Raw genomic sequence first — 23,629 nt, 5'->3', positions numbered from 1 at the left:
GAGCCATTATTTTCTTTCATTTATTGACGATTATTCACGATATATTCATGTTTATTTTCTTAGTTCCAAAGACCAAGTGAGTACATTTTTGAGGAATATTGTGGACGGGAATGAAGATTAAGATCATTAGGTTTGATAATGGGAGAGAATATCAACCAGAAATTGAAGACACTTCTGGCAAAAATGGGAATCAGGCAGCAAACTACCATACGGTACAGCCAACTCAAAATGGGGTTGGGGAGAGGACTAATAGGACGATTGTCGAAACAGCAAGGAGCATGATAACTGATGCTGGATTATCAAAAGATTTTTGGGCAGAGGCAGTATCAACGGCCGTATATTTGAACAATAGATCACCCACAAAAGTATTAAGGAATAAAACCCCCTATGACATTTGGGTAGGAAGGAAACCTGACCCAAGCAATATAAAGGTTTTTGGGTGTGATGCAATGGCGCACATTCCAAAACAGCTAAGAGGAAAATGGGACCCAAAAGCTGAATAGTATATTTTTTTTGGCTATTATGAGAACTGAAAGGGCTACCGATTACTGGATCCTCTGAATAAAAGGACAGTTACAAGCAGAAATGTAATATTCTTTTAAAATAGAAAGGACTCTGAAGAGGGCAAGACTACTAAGTTAGCTGCACCTAGTTCCCAGAATGAAACCTTATGTGAAGAAAGTGAAGAACAGGAAGAGGACAGTCAAAGGCATATGGAGACTATTTATAATGACAATGAGTTTGGGGACAAACAAAATGAAGAGAACAACGTAAGGCGTTCTTCTCGCGTACCAAAACCGAAAGAATATCCGGATTTTGAAATGTATGCAGCCCTGTCTTTTAATGATGAGCCAGCAACAGCAGAAGAAACAATGAGCGGTCCAAGCTCTCAAGAATGGAAAGAAGCGATGGAGAGAGAAATGGAATCTTTATCTCAGAACGAAAGCTTTGAATGGGTAAATATGTCGGCAGATAAGAAGCCATTACAGGCAAGGTGCGTATTCACTTTGAAGAGCTCCGAAAATTTATCACCAAGAAATAAAGCACGACTTGTAATAAAAGGATATTCGCAAAAACAAGGTGTAGATTACAAAGAAACTTTTTCATCCGAAGTCAAGTATGCCTCATTGAGATATCTTTTATCCCTGGGAGCAAAACGAAATTTAACACTTCATCATGGATGTAAAACAGCACATTTAAATTGGAAACTGGAGGAGGAGATGCATGTCATCTCACCAAGAGAAGCTATGAAATCGAGATCGGAAAGTGGAAAGATTTGGCGTTTGTGAAAAACTATTTATGGACATTGCTGGAATCGATGTTTACATAAAACTCTAATAAATATGAATATGAAGCAATCTAAGGCAGATCCCAGTTTATGCTATAAAAGGGAAAGAGAACGGATGATAATAACGGCAATAAGGGTGGACGACTTCTTTATCCTGGCTGAAAACGGAAGTGAAATCAGAATTTTTGAGAAACAGCTGCAAAACAAGTTTAAGGTGCATGATTTGGGGGAAGTTAAGCGTTATTTAGGTATGCAGATTACTAAGGATGAAGAGAGACAAGAATTGAGAATAAATCAGTTATCATATACAGAAAATTTTTTAAATAAATTTGACATGAGTGTTTGTAAACCCATAACTACTCCAATGTAAATGAAACAGATGTGAAATGTGATAAGAATGTTCCATATTTAGAATCGGTAGGGAGTCTGTTCTATTTGTCTCAAACGTCACGACCCAACATTACTTTTGCCACTAATGCATTGAGCAGACATTGCAGAGACCCAAAGGAAAAGCACTAGAAAACTTTGAAAAGGAAATTTCAATACCTAAGAGGAACTTCAAACAACGAATTAAGATACCATAGAGGAGGTAATACAAAACTAGAAGGCTACAGCGATGCAGACTGGGGGAGTAACTTGGGAGATAGGCGCTCCACTACTGGCTGCTGCTTTAAATTAATGGGAGGCCTCATTTCATGGTCCTGTCAAAAGCAAAAAACTGTTGCATTGAGTACCGTAGAGGCCGAGTATATGGCGCTATCTTACGCCACATAGGAAGCATTGTGGCTAAGAACTTTATTATGTGAAACAGAACCCAATTTAATAGTGGAACCCATCTTCAATGACAGTGAAGGAGCCATTAACCTAGCTAAAAATGATGTCACTAGTGCTAGAACAAAACATATTGATGTAAGGCACCATTTTATTCGTGACCACATAAAGCAACAGAGCATCGCCGTGGAATACCTGCGCACAGAAGACATGTTTGCTGACCTTCTGACAAAACCCTTGGACAAAGAGAAGTTTCAAAAGATTGTGGAACTATTTGGTGTATCTTGTGCAGGCAAGCCACAAAATATATGTTCAAAGGGAGGTGTTGGAATTGTGTGAACAATATATTTCGTGTGAAACGGCGGCGGAGTGCAACATGTGGAATATACACTCCTGGAAATTGAAATAAGAACACCGGGAATTCATTGTCCCAGGAAGGGGAAACTTTATTGACACATTCCTGGGGTCAGATACATCACATGATCACACTGACAGAACCACAGGCACATAGACACAGGCAACAGAGCATGCACAATGTCGGCACTAGTACAGTGTATATCCACCTTTCGCAGCAATGCAGGCTGCTATTCTCCCATGGAGACGATCGTAGAGATGCTGGATGTAGTCCTGTGGAACGGCTTGCCATGCCATTTCCACCTGGCGCCTCAGTTGGGCCAGCGTTCGTGCTGGACGTGCAGACCGCGTGAGACGACGCTTCATCCAGTCCCAAACATGCTCAATGGGGGACAGATCCGGAGATCTTGCTGGCCAGGGTAGTTGACTTACACCTTCTAGAGCACGTTGGGTGGCACGGGATACATGCGGACGTGCATTGTCCTGTTGGAACAGCAAGTTCCCTTGCCGGTCTAGGAATGGTAGAACGATGGGTTCGATGACGGTTTGGATGTACCGTGCACTATTCAGTGTCCCCTCGACGATCACCAGTGGTGTACGGCCAGTGTAGGAGATCGCTCCCCACACCATGATGCCGGATGTTGGCCCTGTGTGCCTCAGTCTTATGCAGTCCTGATTGTGGCGCTCACCTGCACGGCGCCAAACACGCATACGACCATCATTGGCACCAAGGCAGAAGCGACTCTCATCGCTGAAGACGACACGTCTCCATTCGCCCCTCCATTCACGCCTGTCGCGACACCACTGGAGGCGGGCTGCACGATGTTGGGGCGTGAGCGGAAGACGGCCTAACGGTGTGCGGGACCGTAGCCCAGCTTCATGGAGACGGTTGCGAATGGTCCTCGCCGATACCCCAGGAGCAACAGTGTCCCTAATTTGCTGGGAAGTGGCGGTGCGGTCCCCTACGGCACTGCGTAGGATCCTACAGGCTTGGCGTGCATCCGTGCGTCGCTGCGGTCCGGTCCCAGGTCGACGGGCACGTGCACCTTCCGCCGACCACTGGCGACAACATCGATGTACTGTGGAGACCTCACGCCCCACGTGTTGAGCAATTCGGCGGTACGTCCACCCGGCCTCCCGCATGCCCACTATACGCCCTCGCTCAAAGTCCGTCAACTGCACATACGGTTCACGTCCACGCTGTCGCGGCATGCTACCAGTGTTAAAGACTGCGATGGAGCTCCGTATGCCACGGCAAACTGGCTGACACTGACGGCGGCGGTGCACAAATGCTGCGCAGCTAGCGCCATTCGACGACCAACACCGCGGTTCCTGGTGTGTCCGCTGTGCCGTGCGTGTGATCATTGCTTGTACAGCCCTCTCGCAGTGTCCGGAGCAAGTATGGTGGGTCTGACACACCGGTGTCAATGTGTTCTTTTTTCCATTTCCAGGAGTGTATATAGACCTCTCTGGTGCTATTGTACGCTCTGTTTTAAGTATGTAATTAAATGTTCCTTGGGTGTTGTGTTCGATGTATTTTACCTAGAAGACGGCGACTGGCCGCCCAGAATATACAGCGACCCCAGCCACCGGCTCCGTTAACTGTGGAGCCTTATTTAACGCAGCTACTGACATTTACAAGCCAGTTCTCATCGTGCTATGTTTCTACTCCACAACTAGGCAGTGCTACGCTGCTGTGGACCTGTTGTTTGATGATCCGGCTGTGCTCTGGACTTATGCTATACTGGAACAACTTTAACTGTGCTTAGTATGTCAGCAAACTTGTGATTTTCGAGGGAATTCTGCGTTCCACTTGTACTTCCTGGACATTGGTATAGCCACCATCAACTTATATAATTTTCCATAAGGTTTTCATCTACAACTTGGCGCTTGGTAACAGAATTATTGCCCGCGTGAGGTAGCCGAGCGGTCTCAGACGCCTTGTCACGGTTCGCGCGGCTGCTCATCGTCGGAGGTTCGAGTCCTCCCTCGGGCATGGGTGTGTGTGTTGTTCTTAGCGTCAGTTAGTTAAGTTAGGTTAAGTAGTGTGTAAGCTTAGGGACCGATGACCTCAGCAGTTTGATCCCATAAGACCTTACCACAAATTAAAAAAATGAAACTGAATTATTGGTATCAGTGTTGTGTCAATAAACCGTAGAACGGTGACATATTTATTGTTTCACTCCTAGTTATAACACTAGCCAATCCTAAACTGCTTAAAAATGTGTATAAGGGAAAACACAGAATACAAATGAGAGCTACAATCACTTTATATGGGTGCATTGTCCAAAAACAGAAGTGTCAAAAATGGCTCAAATGGCTCTGAGCACTATGCGACTTAACTTCTGAGGTCATCAGTCGCCTAGAACTTAGAACTACTTAAACCTAACTAACCTAAGGACATCACACACATCCATGCCCGAGGCAGGATTCGAACCTGCGACCGTAGCGGTAGCTCGGCTCCAGACTGTAGCGCCTAGAACCGCACGGCCACTCCAGCCGGCACAGTAGTGTCCTCAGCTGTTGTGAAGATAGCTGCATGTGATGCCCGTCTAGTGTTCAGTAGTGGAAGAGCAGATAGGATTAAGGCCTGCACATACTAAGGCTTCCACTCAGGTACGTTCACACTGGAAATATTCAGAAGCATCGATGGAGCGCGACTGGACAAAGTTCAGGCAGCACAAGAAGAAATGCAAAAGTTGAGTAGGGAAAGGAGGCACGGGGAGGGATTAGATGAGGAAGAAAATGAAAGTTATGGATGTGGACAGCATTAGTTACTTAAGGTATAGCAATATTGTCAAAAATTGAAGTAAAAATTTTAAATGCGAATTGCCGTAAACTGACTTTTTGAGCTTTAATGTACCTTTCCTCAGGAACTATAAAAGCTGACATCCCGAAATTTGTCATAGTCATTAAGAATTAGTTACTGAATAATCCTCTGCAGTACTTTTCAGTTATCTTTTCTCTGAGAAAAGTTCTGCTATAAAATATGAGAAAAATAGAGCAGTCCTGGGTAACATAAAACTGAAAAATTAATTTCAAACCAACTTCGACCTTAAACTAAAATCTGTTCTACACGTTTTATTAGATTGTTATGCAGACGTAAACTGTGAAATTCCAGTTTTATTGCCTGATGACTTTACGAGAAAAGATACGTTACAGAAACAATGGTAATTAAAAACTCGAATTCTTATAAAATGTACGTAAATGCGCATTTTCAAACAAAACTACCATGGAATATCAAGCATTACGTTATACATAATAGTCTCAAGTTTCACTTATTTAGAAGTAATATTTTTGGAGATATATATGTTTAAGTACGAGAATGCATATTGCTCAAGTCTGTTCTTAAGGCTGATCTATTGCAGAATCTTATAACATATTCAGAGCTTAAATAAAGGAGGCATCTTTAACAGAATGACTTTCTCCATCGCAACCACAAGGATTTTAAAAAGCAAAGTCGAACGTTTGTCATATGACGTCCTGAAAAACACTAATCGATGCAGGGAGGTGGTTGCAGTAATTCTAGACTTCCTTAAAGCATTTGACTCAGTAACACATCAGCGCTTCTTAATGAAAGTGCTACCTTGTGTGGTATCGCACGAAATTTGTCAATGGACTGAGGATTTCTTAGTAGGTAGGATGCAGCTAGTTGCCTCGGATGGAGAGATATTGACAGATGTAACTTTGGGAAGTGTTGTCGGTCCGTTGCTGTTTATGTGGCACTGTAATTACGTGACAGCGTAATTACAATATGCGGAGAGACATTGTTTCGGTCCTCTACATACAAGTGGTATGGGACGAAGCCCTAATATTTGCTACATTGGAAAGTACTCTCTATCTAAATTACTTCACCTATTTCATTCATAGAAAAATTGTTTTATATTAAATAATAATTACAGGGTTCGTACTGAATGTACAAAATAAAAATTAAGGACTGTTAAGCACTTTTTCTTTACTGACAATACTTGCACTCAATGCTGTAGTGAGGTCGAGAATAAAAGAGACACGCGCAAGCAGATGATAACTTCCATACAGTACCTTTATAATAACATTTAATAGTATCATTGTAATACAATTAAGGCAAATTCTTTAAAAACTTACCAGCAATATCCTTCATTGCACGTGTGCTTGATCTTCGATAAACGTTTTTCTTACGCAAGCAGTTGAAGTAAGTACGTCACATTAATTTTTATAGTCCTCTCTGCACGGAATTGCGTAGGTGCACCAATACATTTAAACTGTGATGGTTACAATGTTTATAGAAGTCAATAGAATGAAAAATAGTCAATGTTTCCGTGCTCCTTGCCATTACTGCCAACGTGTAGTACCTCCCAATAGCGGCACTGCAGCAATGAGTTTATATACAGCAAATGGTGTCAGTTGGCAGTACTGTGTGTAGTCGTACCACCACTCGCTTCAACACGCCTGCGGCGGGGATAGCCTCAGCCCTCTCGCCCTACACGTCACGCCGCTGATTTCACCTTCGACCTATCGATGCAGCCTTTTTTTCACCTTCTTAACTTCGACAAATTAATCGATTTTTATGCTTTAACATAATTGCGACGACAAAAATAAGGACTTGTAAGAACCGTAATTTAAAATAAGGACAAAATAAGCACTTTTATTGCGCAGCGTAAAAATTAAGTACTTTTATGCACTTTTACGAAACGTGTGAACCCTGTAATATTTCTATTCAAATTTTTAAATTTATGTACATTAATTAGCTTCGGAAAATAATGTCATTAAATGAGATCATTAATCGCGGACGGTAATTCGGAGCCTCTCCTTCGTGACCTGCAAACCTTTTTCCAATATTTCGTTCGTCACGGCATCAGTTTCTCGATGAACGGACATTTTCAGGGCTTCTACTGTGTGGGCTCATTCGCGTATACTCTGGATTTCAGGCAGTCCCAAAAAAGGAAATCGCGGACGAGCGTGCTGGGCGAGAAACTGCCGTATCGTGAAATGACGTGTCCAGGAAACATTTGTCTAACCACTTCCACGGATGCTCTCTACGTGTGAGCTGTGGCACACCACCCAGTGGGCACCACATGCGGTTCAAGTTCTATACCCAGAAAGTTGTTTAATATTTTGATGTAGGGTGCTGATGTCACAATAACTGCACTCCCCCCCCCCCCCCCACCCCTCGCCCCGGTCGAAAAAGGGCACACGGCACCACACTGTCACACTGTTGTTACATGTAAACAGTAGAGAGGTTTCCGGTTAGTTCTCCAACGCCCAGCACCAGCAGTTCTGCAACTTTACGTAATCATCTAGATGGAAACGGGCTTCAGCACTCATCATTATTGGGATTTGTGCGTCTTCCGTCGTAATAGCGTCAGTTGTCTCTCAGCTCGCGAGGTGTGCATCCTCGAGACCGTGCGAAAATTTTCGAACTCGCTCTCCAAAGTCAGTTCTGACCGAATGTTACTACGGACCCTTACGCTCTTTAAATCGCCAACCCTACAATATTTTCTTCTCGGTTGCTTTATCACCTTCTTTGTCGATACGTGGTAGGTGTGCTGGGGATCTCGTAAACTGTGCCTCGTGCAGTACCTAACTGTTTTCCTCCGTATAGTACAAAATGTTGTCGGAGGAACGCGTCGGTTTTTCACGGTCCCAAGTTTGACGAAATTGTTAGCCCGTGGATGGACAAAGATGTCAGTGATATAGATCATGAAATAGGAGAAAAAGACGACGATTTTGCAAAAGCCAGCGACCACAGCTCGGCTAGCAGTGGATCATTCAGATCAAATGCGATCTGATTGGTGGTAAGAAAAAATGTAGATCCCAGCAGCTAAATGTCAATTTTTCGATTTTTGTACCTATCGAGAGAAATTTCTATGCGCACCTTTAAATGCTGGAATTCAGTTTTATGTAAAATTTTATTTGCTACAAAGATACTTTAATTGTTCAGGGTGTAAAATTCATTTCTAACATTTCGTTTACACATACTGTTTAAAAAACTACACTATTGATTTTGAGTGATAAGAAGTAAAATACGGCAGCCTTTATTTTGTGCAATAAAATCGACAAGGAATACTTAATGGATTTTGGTCCAAAAAATCGATTTTTCAAAAATGTTATTTTCTTGACCTACACAGTTCAATCTATGTTGTATGTCAATTTTGTCATGATAGCAGATTTAGAAATGCCTTCAAATTGTTAAACTGATTAAGTGTGCACTGGCGGTCACTCCCACCTCTTCCAACATTTGGGAAACTGCTTCCTTCAGCGGAATTTCTTTCAATATCTCTGGCTGATATCTATATCTATGGCTGGCATCTATATATTTGCCTGAAAACTTTCTTGGATGTGGTTTATTTACGTTTTGACAATACTAAGACATATTAGTAGATGGAAGGTTGAATTTGCAAACCTTTACGCGGAACTCAAGATTTATGCGTAATGGGTGGCGGAAAAACTGTGTTTAGGAAACGGAGGTTTCATGTAAATCGGTTTACCAACAAAAAAGAGGAAGCAGCTCGAAATGAAGAACATAAGCTCTCATCTTCAGCAGGAGAATTGTACAGGTGCGTGAGTGATGATATGAATTCCACTTGATTCAGACTTATTGATTTAGAGCTTCTCTGCCAGGGTATAAAGTTGTCATGTTCATGTGTTAGCTGTACAAATACATAATGCATGATTGTTGTTAAAGAAAGAAGATTGGGAATAGCTTGTGATTTTAAATTAATTTGTAATTCGTGTGGCTATGAATTTTCATTTCCCTCCTCTAAAAAAACTGACACTGGTACCTATGAAAGCAATTATAGATTAGCATATGCTCTGAGATGCCTTGGACAGGGCACGGAAGGAGGTAATTTATTGTTTGGTTTCCTGAACGTACCTACACCTTGTGTAACGATTGAAAAAATAAATAAAGAAATGTCTGATGCTGTATGCGATAGCCGGTCGCTGTGACCGAGAGGTTCTAGGCCCTTCAGTCTGCTGCTACGGTCACAGGTTCGAATCCTGCCTCGGGAATGGATGTGTGTGATGTCCTCGGGTTAAGTTTAAGTAGTTCTACGTCTAGGGGACTGATGACCTCCGATGTTGTCCCAAAGTGCTTAGAGTCATTTGAACCATTTGTATGCGATACTGCCAAAGTTTCTATGACGAAAGCAGTGGAGAAATTGGTGGAAATAAACCAGAAAGAAATGGATTCTGGGGCAGATATTCATGACAGTGAATCTCCTACAAATGTTACTGGCCTGCGTATGAATGTAAATGGGAACTGGATGAAAAGGGGTAACACATCTCTGTATGGAGTTGCATCTGTTATTGATATTGACTCGGGTAAAGGTTTAGATGTAGAAATTATGTCTAAATACTGCCACCAGTGTGCAACAAGGTATATGTCCAACGATGAAGACAGTGCGAAACTGTGGCAAGAAGAGAAAGCAGTAGCAAGCTATAAAAATTATAGTGGCTCAAGTGGGGGCATGGAAGATGCTGCAGTTGTGAGGATGTTCTCCAGATTTGAGTACCAGTATGGTATTAGATATACTGAATACCTTGGTGATTGGAACTCCTATTCGTTAAAAGCTGTAACCGATAAAAATCCGTTCAATACAACAATATAAAAGTTGGAATGTTTTGGCCACATCCAAAAGAGGCTTGGCTGTAGGCTTCATCGCTCTCTGAAAGAGAAGAAAGGTGTATTACTTGAGGATGGAAAATCTCTGGGAGGAAAAGGCAGGGTTACTCTGAACGAAACTGGTTATCGTCAGTTATTTTATGGGAGAGCTATCAGGAAAAACACACATACTTTAGAGGCAATGAAGCGTGCTCTGTGGGAAATTTTTTTCCACGAACTATCCACTGACCAAACACCAACGCCCCCTATGTGTCTGAAAGACGACTGGTGTAAGTTCAACAATAGAAATGAGACGTATTCACGTAAACACTCATTACCAGAACCTGCTATGAATGCTATTACGCCCATATTCAGGTTTCTTCCAAACCCTGATTTATTGAGGAAGTGTCTTGACGGAAAGATACGAAATGCAAATGAAAGCCTCAATAATTTAATTTGGATTATATGCTCAAAAAGGACATTCTGTAGACCTGAAGAACTCAAAACATGTGTCTGTGATGCTGTTTTATGTTACAATAATGGAAATAATCGCAGAATTGAAGTGGTGAAGAGAGTTAGTATAGATACTGGTGTGTTTACAACAAAAACATTTTACTCCATAGACGAGAGCAGGATCAATAAAGCTAACAGATCAGTGTTTTACCTGAAAACACAGGCCAGGCAGATTCGAAGGGGAGAGAAGAGAAACCTGGAGGATGAGGAGCGTCAGCATTGAGGATTTTAAAACTGAGGTAAGCTCATTACATGTAGAAGTATGAGAAGAAAATGAGGTTCAGTTTTCTCTGTTACATACTTTTTGGGTTATTAAAAGCCTTTTATCTTAAAAGTATACGTGTAACGCTATGAAATTCGCAACGTGTTGCTGTCTTCCTGGAACTAAAAAATACGAGATACTGTAATTACATTCTGATTTTTAGATGTGCAAAATTTTTGGATGTGCAAAATTAAAACCTCTTTTAATGATACAGTTTGCAACATAAATTAATAACTGTAGTTCAGTGGTCTTATAACTATCTCAGAACACTACAATAAAATTTTCATGTTAATTGCATGAATAGAGTTTGAGTTATGGCTTTTTATAAAAACTACAACAAAAAATTAAAAATTCAAATTTCTGGCAAAATATTATTCCTGCATATTTTATTACATTTTTCCGTTAAAACACAGCTTTTTTGCTTTAGACATGCAAAATTTTAGATTTGTACATAAATAAATATGGCTGTAAAGACTTTTTAAATAACTTTTTAAATTTTCCGTTACATCCCCCCTTAAACAACACTTAAATAATTGTAAAATAAGTGTCATATAACTTAAATTAAAAATCTGAAATAATTAGCACCTTAAAACTCAGCTTAAACACAGGAGTCACAGAGGCCCCAGCTCGTGGTACGTGTTACGGAATAGTCACCTCCTGAGTTAAAAGTTATGCCACAAAATTCTTTGCGTTGCACAAAACCCCTTTCACTCATCTTCTGGACGATCATAATTTTATGTGGGTGTATAGTCACGTAAAACGGAAGGAATATTGGGTTTACCGTCCGGTCGACGTAGAGGTCATTAGAGGCACAGGACAAGCTCGGGGAAGGAAATCGGCGGTGCCGTTTCGCAGGAACCATCCCAGCATTTTTGCCTGGAACGATGTAGGGAAATCATGGAAAACCTAAATCTGTATGGCTGGACGCGGATTGGAACTGTCGTTCTCCCGAATGCGATTCGATTGAGCCAACCACTGCGCCACCTCGCTCGGTACAGTCGCAAGATGTGACGAAGCGAACGACACGACCTGACACTACAGCCTGTCGCCTAGCAGATCGTTTCGGGCTAGTGAGAACTGCCCCTCTCACTCTTGTCTACATTTCCCGAAGTTGGGACTGAATGGGGAAGACCTGAAGGTTTTTTCTTCATCACAGAGCCAGTACTCTCAAACGCGTCGACCCAGTGGAATAGGTTGTCTCGATCTGGGACTGTAGAGGAAAGGTGCCTATTATGCGATAGTTCCCTAATATGAACCACCACAACTGTGCTCATGTTAGGGGTTGCACTCTGGTGGAGAGTTTCTTAAACACGTCTATTGCATGCCAGACGACGGCACAGCGAGTAGGACTCCATAGTTGAGCCGGACACAGTATGCAGAGGTTGATACAAAATTTCTTGTGTTTGGAGTTTTTGCGACACCAGTGTTAAGACAATATTTCAGCTTAAAGGTGAGTGGATATTACTGTTCTCTGTTATTGTTGTTATTTGTGACGGTATTCCCTATAATTATTGACAGTTAAGTTCATTTTCCAACGAACGTTGTAAGCAAGTGCGTGATTCTTTGTGTAAGATGGCGAAATTCCTAATATGCGATAGTATGGGGATCCAAATACGCGACAGTGTCGCATATTACGATACCTGTCGAATATTGGGGTAACTCGTTCTCTCACGATTTGTTATATGTAATTTGCGCAATACTATCATGAGATAACAGTATTTTATCATTTATTGTAGTAAAAGTTTGGCAACTGCGTTTATTTTAATTCGATTAAATTATCATAAACAGGGATTGCTTTGACTAGTCTTATGATCAGAAATTGGAATTTTTTCTGGAACTTTCTTTCAAGGCAGTATTTTGCTCAGAAGTTGATCAATATTACTCCGTTCACTGTACTAACAAATAAAATCATAGAAGTCCTTTAAGAAGTATGTCTGATTATTGTATTTATTATTTGTAGATGGCATTGGCATCTAAAAGGAAAACGCAGGATAAAGACGCCATGGTTCGTACCATTACATGTGTGAGAAATAGCGAGATGGGGTACTTAAAAGCCTCAAAAGTTTTTGCTGTACCAAAACGTAGTTTGAAAAGGTGTGTGAAGGATAAAACTCGTACACCCGATAAGCTGGTTGGTGTTAATCTTGGCAGATGGCCTGTTCTCTCATCTCAACTGGAAGATGAACTAGTGAAATACTGCCTTGCAATGGAAGAGCGATTTTATGCTCTTAAATGTAAGGACATACGAAGCATGGCCTTACAGTTAGCTGTCAGGAATAGGCTCAAGAATCCCTTCAATTCAGAATAAGCTTCAGCAGGAAAGCAATGGCCCCGAGCATTCCTTAAGAGACATCCCATTTTATCAATGAGAACTCCTCAGGGTCTTGCAGCAGCATGAGTGACAGCTTTCACTCCAGAAAATGTGGGGAGATTCTTTGATATTTACGAATCTGTGCTATCTAAAGTGAACCATAACCCGCAACGAGTCTTCAGTGTTGACGAAACTGGGGTGACGTCTGTGCAGCACAAACACAGCAAGGTTATTGCTAGGAAAAGGAAGAGACAAGCTGCTGCCTTGACTTCATCAGAAAGGGGAAATCTCGTCACAGTTGTAACGTGTATGAACGCGGCTGGCACTTATGTTCCACCACTAATCGTCTTCCCAAGGAAGAATATGAAGCAGGAATTGATGGACGGTGCACCTGCAGGATCAATATCAGCTTGTCATCCAAGTGGCTGGATACAAACTCACATTTTTACTCAGTGGTTTGATCATTTTGTGAGTCATGTAAAGCCATCTTCAAATGACCCTGTTATTTTGATTCTTGATGGGCATTATTCCCACACAAAGAATCTCGATGTGTTAGATAAAGCACGTGAAAACAATGTTTATATTGTATGTTTGCCACCTCACTCAACGCATAAAATGCAGCCGCTTGACGTTGGATTTATGGGGCCTTTGAAAACCTACTATGCCCAAGAGATAGAAACGTGGTTGACAAGTAATCCAGGTCGTGTTATAACCCCATTATTAATAGCCAGGTTATTTGGGGCAGCTTACAACCGAGCAGCAACAATGGAAGCATCTATGTAACAGAAACATCTTTAGGGAACAGGAATTTTCAGTTCATCGCCATGCAGACGTCCTTCAAGAAAGAGATTCCAAAAACGAAAATGAAGCTACTGATGGTGATGGTCAAGCTGTCAGCCCGGCAGACATCAGACCTCTCCCACACATCGCAAAACTACCGAGATAGTCAAGTAGGTCAAACATCGCGTTCGTGCTCTGCTGCGTTACTACCTTCAACTCCTTATGCGAAGCAATTGCAAGAATCTAAACAGAAGAAATCAGAGACTGAAGCTAAGAAAGCAGCCAGAAAGTTAATTTTGGGAGAAGAGTGGAAAATCTTCAAATCGTAGAACTAAAGCAGAAGAATCGTCTAGTGACTTGGCATCCGATGTCCATCTTGATGATAGTGGGGATTCAGACAGCAGTGATGACGATGACACAGCGTGTCTGTGTTGTACTGGGCGCTTTTTTGAAGACAAACAGGGGGAGAAATAGGCACAGTGCACGAAATGTTGTCGCTGGGCTCATGAAGAGCGCGGTCTCACAGAAGACAATATTGTTTGCCCCGGATGTCGTAAATATAAGCATAAGTAGTGTGAAATGAGTGAAGGATAACAGAAATGAATGAACATATAAAAATTATATATTCATATGTCATTATTCTGTAGTAAAATAATTAAAGCAAAATATTATTACTGTCTTATATTAGGAAAGCTTGATCTCATTTCTACGAAATGCCATGTTTGTGAAGATTTAATTACTACTCTGAAAGACTGTTTATTATTGCAAATAAGATAACTGTATGATAAAATTAAATAATGCAAGACATTATTACCATCATAAAAAATACAATTGCACTTACTTTTAGGTCTTTTAATGGGGTTACCAAAGTGTGTCTCATATTAGGCACCTTTCCTCTACCTCGACATTCACATTAATATTTCCGTGGAAAAGACGTCGAAGACTGACCACAGAACATGTCCGCCAGAGGTGACCCGAGATCGACACCCCCCACTCCCCACTGAAAGCTAGCAGTTTAGAAAACGCGCGCTTTCTCCGCTCCGACCAGTAGATGTAAGGATAGCGACATACAGCAGCCGCCGTACCTACCTGTACGTGACGAGCCCCCAGTTCTCCATGGCACCGAAGTAGAAGTCCGGGACAGCGACCTGGTCCATCTTGGGTACCATGTACCGGAAGAAGTCCGGGAAGAGGCCGCCCAGGTAGTCGAGCGCGGCGGCGGCCACGTCCTGCGCCAGGCCGCGCTGGTCGGCCGTGTCCTGCCTCGACCAGACCCGCAGGGCGCCCCACGACTCGGAGGCCGGCCTCTCGTCGGCGGTGAAGGTCTCCGCGTCGTAGACGACCACCCCCACCAGGTAGGTGGGCATCGGCCGCGTCGTCTCGAACGTCACGGCGCCGCGACTCTCCGCTGCCGGCAGGGTCCTGCGGTATCCGTCTCGAATTACTGTGACGTCGTTACCGTATGCATCGTAATAAAGTCAAATGTTACGTTTACGGCCTTCGTGTGGGTGACAGACGACACTATATGCATCTATAAACGAAGACGACGCTGCTCACTTTCCATATTTTTATTTTCCTGTGCCGATATCGAGCTAGGAGCTCATCATTGGCAATCGTAAACAAGATATTTACTAACAGAGGAGAGTCACCGATATCGGACCGTTCCCTAAGTTGGACGACCTTTGTTTTTCACTGGGTGCCGGTAACTTTAAACTTGAGAGTTGGCTCTACTGGTGAGGAACGCTGTCGAGGTCAAGTAGCACGGCGGACAGTCGACGACAGTCATTGAAGTGAGAACAGGTGCCATTAATGTAAACTATATGCTACACCACGAAGATGACGTTCTGTAGACGCGAAATTTAACCGTCAAGGAGAAGATGCTGTGATATGCAAATGATTAGCTTCTCAGACCATTCACACAAGATTGGCGCCGGTGGCGACACCTACAACGTGCTGACATGAGGAAAGTTTCCAGCCGATTTCTCATACACAGACAGCAGTTGACCGGCGTTGCCTGGTGAAACGTTGTTGTGATGCCTCGTGTAAGAAGGAGAAATACGTACCATCATGTTTCCGACTTTGATAAAGGTCGGAATGTAGCCTATCGCGATTGCGGTTTATCGTTCGCGACATTGCTGCACGCGTTGGTCGAGATCCAACGACTGTTAGCAGAATATGGAATCAGTGGGTTCAGGAGGGTAATACGGAACGCCATGCTGGATCCCAACGGCCTCGTATCACTAGCAGTCGAGATGACAGGCATCTCATTCGCCTGGCTGTAACAGATCGTGCAGCCACGTCTCGATTCCTGAGTCAACAGATGGGGACGTTTGCAAGACAATAACCAGCTGAACGAACAGTTCGACGACGTTTGCAGAAGCATGGACTATCAGCTTGGAGACCACGGCTGCGGTTACCCTTGACGCTGCATCACAGATAAGAGCGCCTGCGATGGTGTACTCAACGACGAACCAGGGTGCACAATGGCAAAACGTCATTTTTTCGGATGAATCCAGGTTCTGTTTACACAATCATGATGGTCGCATCCGTGTTTGGCGACACATTGGAAGCGTGTATTTGTCATCGCCATGCTGATAGTATGGGGTGCCATTGGTTACACGTCTCGGTCACGTCTTGTTCGCATTGTCGGCACTTTGAACAGTGGACGTTACATTTCAGATGTGTTACGACCAGTGGCTCTACCCTTCATTCGATCCCTGCGAAACCCTGCATTTCAGCATGGTAATGCACGACCGCAAGTTACAGGTCCTGTACGGGCCTTTCTGGATACAGAAAATCTTCGACTCTTGCCCTGACCGTCACATTCTCCAGATCCCTCACCAATTGAAAACGTCTGGTCAGTGGTGGCCGAGCAACTGGCTCGTCACATTACGCCAGTCACTACTCTTGATGAACTGTGGTATCGTGTTGAAGCTGCATGGGCAGCTGTACCTGAACACGCCATCCAAGCTCTGATTGACTCAATGCCCAGGCGTATCAAGGCCGTTATCACGGCCAGAGGTGGTTGTTCTGGGTACTGATTTCTCAGGATCTGTGCACCAAACCTGCGTGAAAATGTAATGACATGTCAGTTCTAGTATAATAAATTTGTCCAATGAATACCCGTTTATCATCTGCATTTATTCTTGGTGTACCAATTTTAATGGCCAGTAGTGTAGTTTCTTCGTTCTTGCTGCAAGTGTTGTGCTACAAATCGTAAGGTTTTATCTATACACTACGAGTAAGTAAATAAATTATCTGCAGTATAGTTCGTAAGTGCCATTCATTAGTTAATAATTACACATCGCATAACTAGAATTTCGTTTTTTGTATTCCTGTACCGTTATCTTTACTTATATGGCGTCCAGTAGTCCAAAGTTGTACCAATTCCTGTTTCCTAATTTGGGCCAGTCCATTTTACGACAAACTTGTGACAAATAATATTTAAGTGCACTTTTACAGTAAGTAATAGGCACGCGATATGTTTTTAGATTTTCGAGATGGCAAAACTTTTACGACAAATAATAGGTACGGGTAATCTTTTTAGGTTTAGGAAACAGGGGAATGTAAGGGAAATGGCCGGAAGATGAGTTGAAGCTTGTGGTGGCAGCATACAGAAACGGTGACCGTGAACTTAACGAGTGTGCCCGTGTGTATGGAGTACCCAAAGCTACAGTAAAGAGACGTGCCGGTCGTAAAAACACGTTCTCAAATGAAGTTAAGTTATTCGGAAGACAATCGACGTTTACAACTGAGATGGAAAAAGTTTTCGCAGGTCATCTTCTTTTATCTGAAGAGAAAGATGTTCGTAAAATTGCATTCGACATAACAGGGAAATATGAACTACTCCATTCTTTGAACAGCAAAAAGAAAATGGCGGTTAGAACGTGGTTTTATTTATTTACGAGACGAAATCCACAGCTTTCCCCCCGTCAGCCAGAAGGATCGTCAGTGGCCAGACCAAATGTGTTTAATAGAGAGAACGTGAGTCAGTTCTTGGACCACCTTCAGAAAACAATAGTGTCCTTAACGTCGACGAATCTAGATTTACGACGGTTCATAAAAGCAAACAAAACGTCATCGCGCAGAAAGTCAAGCACCAAATGGGACATACCACAAGCGAGGAGCGAGGAGTCAACACCACAGCTGTTTGCGCTGTCAGTGTTGCTGGACGCTTTATTCCACCCACGATTATGTTCGAGCGTAGGAGGAGGCAGCGAGAAGCTGAAACGGGTGCCGCACCAGGAAGTGCCAGGTGACACCTCAGAAACTGGCTACACTAATTCTGAATTGTTTTTGTCGTGGCTCAAATACTTCAAAAACCGTATCAACTGTACCAACGATTCTCCCGTGCGTCTGCTACTTGGTCACACAGCACATATCTATAGGCAGTCGTGTACGCTCTTGATAATGGCACTATCGTGTTGCAATTACCTGACACACTACCAACAGGCTGGAACCACTTGACGTTTCGTGTTTTGCACCTCTTAACACCTACTTCATCCAAGCCCGAGGACAAGTGGTTACGTGAATACGCGGGTACAACCGTAACACAGTTTTAGGCATCTGGACTGTCGAATGAAGCCTACGGCCGAGCTGCAGCAGTTGGACTTCCGGAGTAGTGCCTTCTTCCGCTCACTAGGAATTTGGCCTGTGAATAGGAATGCGTTTCCAGATCGTCATTTTTCACCAGCTGTTTGCTTGAAAAGTGGTGATAATTTTCTAGAGAAACCCAGTTCTACGAGCGATAGAGAGGCATCTTCTTCGGAAGACATTGCAAGTGATGACGAGTGTACGCCTACCCCCGGTTTCACCCCTTCAAAACTCACAAAACATGCTTGCTATTCAAGGCAGAGGAAAAGCAACGCATGCCACTGTTATCACTAGTGGTCCTTGTTGTTGTTGTTGTTGTTGTTGTTGTGGTCTTCAGTCCTGAGACTGGTTTGATGCAGCTCTCCACGCTACTCTATCCTGTGCAAGCGTCTTCATCTCCCAGTACCTACTGCAGCCTACATCCCTCTGAATCTGGTTAGTGTATTCATCTCTTGGTCTCCCTGTACGATCTTTACCCTCCACGCTGCCTTCCAATGCTAAATTTGTGATCCCTTGATGCCTCAGAATATGTCCTACCAGTCGGTCCCTTCTTCTTGTCAAGTTGTGCCACAAACTCCTCTTCTCCCCACTTCTATTCAATACCTCCTCATTAGTTATGTGATCTACCCATCTAATTTTCAGCATTCTTCTGTAGCACCACATTTCGAAAGCTTTTATTCTCTTCTTGTCCAAACTAGTTATCGTCCATGTTTCACTTCTATACATGGCTACACTCCGTACAAATACTTTCAGAAACGACTTCCTGACACTTAAATCTATACTCGATGTTAACAAATTTCTTTTCAGAAACGCTTTCCTTGCCATTGCCAGTCTACATTTTATATCCTCTCTACTTCGACCATCATCAGTTATTTTGCTCCCCAAATAGCAAAACTCCTTTACTACTTTAAGTGTCTCATTTTCTAATCTAATTCCCTCAGCACCACCCGACTTAATTCGACTACATTCCATTATTTTCGTTTTGCTTTTGTTGATGTTCATCTTATATCCTCCTTTCAAGACACCGTTCATTCCGTTCAACTGCTCTTCCAAGTCCTTTGCTGTCTCTGACAGAATTACAATGTCATCGGCGAACCTCAAACTTTTTATTTCTTCTCCATGGATTTTAATACCTACTCCGAATTTTTCTTTTGTTTCCTTTACTGCTTGCTCAATATACAGATTGAATAACATCGGGGATAGGCTACAACCTTGTCTCACTCCCTTCCCAACCACTGCTTCCCTTTCATGCCCCTCAACTCTAATAACTGCCATCTGGTTTCTGTGCAAATTGTAAATAGCCTTTCGCTCCCTGTATTTTACCCCTGCCACCTTCAGAATTTGAAAGAGAGTATTCCAGTCAACATTGTCAAAAGCTTTCTCTAAGTCTACAAATGCTAGAAAAGTAGGTTCGCCTTTTCTTAATCTAGCTTCTAAAATAAGTCGTAGGGTCAGCATTGCCTCACGTGTTCCCATATTTCTACGGAATCCAAACTGATCTTCCTCAAGGTCGGCTTCTACCAATTTTTCCATTCGTCTGTAAAGAATTCGCGTTAGTATTTTGCAGCCGTGACTTATTAAACTGATAGTTCGGTAATTTTCACATCTGTCAACGCCTTCTTTCTTTGGGATTGGAATTATTATATTCTTCTTGAAGTCTGAGGGCATTTCGCCTGTCTCATACATTTTGCTCACCAGATGACAGAGTTTTGTCAGGACTGGCTCTCCTGTGGCTGTCAGTAGTTCTGATGGAATGTTGTCTACTCCCAGGGCCTTGTTTCGACTTAGGTCTTTCAGTGCTCTATCAAACTCTTCACGCAGTATTGTATCTCCCATTTCATCTTCATCTACATCCTCTTCCATTTCTATAACAATACCCTCAAGTACATTGCCCTTGTATAGACCCTCTATATACTCCTTCCACCTTTCTGCTTTCCCTTCTTTGCTTAGAACTGGGTTCCCATCTGAGCTCTTGATATTCATACAAGTCGTTCTCTTTTCTCCAAAGGTTTCTTTAATTTTCCTGTAGGCAGTATCTATCTTACCCCTGGTGAAATAAGCCTCTACATGCTTACATTTGTCCTCTAGCCACGCCTGCTTAGCCATTTTGCACTTCCTGTCGATCTCATTTTTGAGACGTTTGTATTCCTTTTTGCCTGCTTCATTTACTGCATTTTTATATTTTCTCCTTTCGTCAGTTAAATTCAATATTTCTTCTGTCACCCAAGGATTTCTACTAGCCCTAGTCTTTTTACCTACTTGATCCTCTGCTGCCTTCACTACTTCATTCCTCAAAGCTACCCATTCTTCTTCTACTGTATTTCTTTCCCCCATTCTTGTCAATTGTTCCCTTATGCTCTCCCTGAAACTCTACAACCTCTGGTTCTTTCAGTTTATCCAGGTCCCATCTCCTCAAATTCCCACCTTTTTGCAGTTTCTTCAGTTTTAATCTACAGTTCATAACCAACAGATTGTGGTCAGAGTCCACATCTGCCCCTGGAAATGTCTTACAGTTTAAAACCTGGTTCCCAAATCTCTGTCTTACCATTATATAATCTATCTGATACCTTTTAGTATCTCCAGGATTCTTCCATGTATACAACCTTCTTTTATGATTCTTGAACCAAGTGTTAGCTATGGTTAAGTTGTGCTCTGTGCAAAATTCCACCAGGCGGCTTCCTCTTTCATTTCTTACCCCCAATCCATATTCACCTACTACGTTTCCTTCTCTCCGTTTTCCTACTACCGATTTCCAGTCACCCATGACTATTAAATTTTCGTTCCCTTCACTATCTCAATAATTTCTTTTATTTCATCATACATTTCTTCAATTTCTTCATCATCTGCAGAGCTAGTTGGCATATAGACTTGTTCTATTGTCGTAGGCGTGGGCCTAGTGTCTATCTTGGCCACAACAATGCGTTCGCTGTGCTGTTTGTAGTAGCTTACCCGCATTCCTATTGTTTTATTCATTATTAAACCTACTCCTGCATTACCCCTATTTGATTTTGTATTTATAACCCTGAATTCACCTGACCAAAAGTCTTGTTTCTCTTGCCACCGAACTTCACTAATTCCTACTATATCCAACTTTAACCTATCCATTTCCCTTTTTAAATTTTCTAACCTACCTGCCCGATTAAGGGATCTGACATTCCACGCTCCGATACGTAGAACGCCAGTTTTCTTTCTTCTAATAACGGCGTCCTCCTGAGTAGTCCCCGCCAGGAGATCCGAATGGGGGACTATTTTACCTTCGAAATATTTTACCCAAGAGGACGCCATCATCATTTATCCATACAATAAAGCTGCATGCCCTCGGGAAAAATTACGGCCGTAGTTTCCCCTTGCTTTCAGCTGTTCGCAGTACCAGCACAGCAAGGCCGTTTTGGTTATTGTTACAAGGCCAGATCAGTCAATCATCCAGACTGTTGCCCGTGCAACTACTGAAAAGGCTGCTGCCCCTCTTCAGTAACCATACGTTTGTCTGGCCTCTCAACAGATACCCCTCCGTTGTGGTTGCACCTACGGTGCTGATGCACGCAAGCCTCCCCACCAACGGCAAGGTCTATGGGGGGGGGGGGGGGGGGGGTAGTTGTCCTTATAAGCAACAAATCGTAGCTAAAAGGACGCGTTCTCGAGAAATCGACAATCTGCTGATGATTTGAAACGGCTTATATTCATATCAGGCGGGAATTTAAATTCAGACAATATGGCGGCTTCTAGTTCTAATTGTGACGTAAAACTGACGCTGCAATCGTATTGGCCACGCTCCTGTGCACGAGGCTAAAATTTCGCTTGCCAGATTCTTTATTTCGCGCTTTGCAATGTAGTGGAACGAGCAATTCCTCCCTGTGACGTCACCAGGTATCCGCCCACGTACATTTTCACGTTCTGTGAAAGGTTGATTAGGTAACGTTTGGCAAAACATACGGTCCTTACCCTCTCTTATCGGCGGTCTCATCCCTGTCACATTTCTGTTCCTTCCCCCTCCGTTCTCTCTCTCTCTCTCTCTCTCTCTCTCTTGCTCTACGTCTCTCTGTTTCTGTTGACATGACCCTCCCAACTGTCATGCGCTGTAGTTCATGCCCCTCTAATAAAACGTTTTCTACCACACCTGACAGAAATCGAACCCTCCATAATGTTTTCAGAGGTGAGTAGATATTTATGGCATGCAAATAAACACCGGGTCTGCCGCTAAAAATTTGATTTCCATATAATCAATAAAATGCCTATAGCAGTTTTAGAGAAGCAGCATAAAAGTTGGGGATCGCAACACAATACATAAACTACACAGTTTTATGTCATATATATGTTTTTATTTTTCAGCAGTAGGTTTAAGAACAAAGTAATACAAAATTTGAAGAAAATGGAACGTTTCGTGTGCAAATGGCTTTAATACAAATAAAAATACACTGGCGAATTTCATATTTTTTCCAGCAATTCTTCCGTGCGCTAGAGTCACTGTGAATGGTGGTGTGCATGTAGATTCAGAGATGAGCCTAACTAAATCTTTCGGAACTTCACACAGAGTGATCGTATTTCGTTTCTCAATGCGAGCAGAATCACGATCGCAAGATATAAAAGAGTGTCTTTTCTGTAAGGTGAGTAGATAATTCCACGCAAGAAGTTAGCTCTAACCTCGTAGTGAGAACGATGATTTTTGTTGATACGAAATCCGTTTCAATTATAAATTAAACACATTAAAATAGAAATGAAATGACACAGTTCAGAGACTTTACTGTACTCCTACAGATCTGATTTTTTCCACACAGACTAAAGCGGCGAGTGAAAATTTGTACTGAGGCAAGGCATCGAACCCGGGGTCTTCTGCACACTAGGCGGGTGCATTAGTCACCTCAGCACAGTGGTTCACACAGCTGCACGCACTACCCTGGCATGCCTCCTTCATCGATCCGAGTTCTCACTGCCGCCCCAGACTACTTTAAATTCCAAGTTAGGCATGAACAGTATCCATTTCATTTGTATAAGTACCTGCACCTGGGCTACAGGCTGGATCCCCCACTTAGTTCGACGCTGGTGCTATTCCAGAACATGGAGGCCCCCGGCAATTGTGTTAGTGTGTAGAGGGGAATTTAAAGTAGAGTGAGGCAGCAGTGAGAATTTGGATGGAGGAGGGAGGCGTGCCAGATTAGTGAGCCACTGTGCTGAGGT

At 42.8% G+C, this 23,629-nt stretch overlaps 1 protein-coding gene across 1 annotated transcript in view; it reads right to left on the bottom strand.

The window, feature by feature from the left end:
- Nucleotides 1-23,629, bottom strand: part of LOC124805407 (aminopeptidase N-like) — a 521,668-nt gene that overhangs the window by 279,378 nt on the left and 218,661 nt on the right. Inside the window, exon 5 of the mRNA XM_047265968.1 lies at nucleotides 14,951-15,283. Coding sequence (XP_047121924.1) covers nucleotides 14,951-15,283 — 333 coding nt within the window. The remainder of the gene's footprint in view (nucleotides 1-14,950; nucleotides 15,284-23,629) is intronic.

This window comes from Schistocerca piceifrons, chromosome 7 (genome assembly GCF_021461385.2).
Source record: "Schistocerca piceifrons isolate TAMUIC-IGC-003096 chromosome 7, iqSchPice1.1, whole genome shotgun sequence".
Lineage (NCBI taxonomy): Eukaryota > Metazoa > Arthropoda > Insecta > Orthoptera > Acrididae > Schistocerca > Schistocerca piceifrons.
Note: the sequence above shows the minus strand (reverse complement) of the source record. Positions and strands in the feature narration are given on the sequence as shown.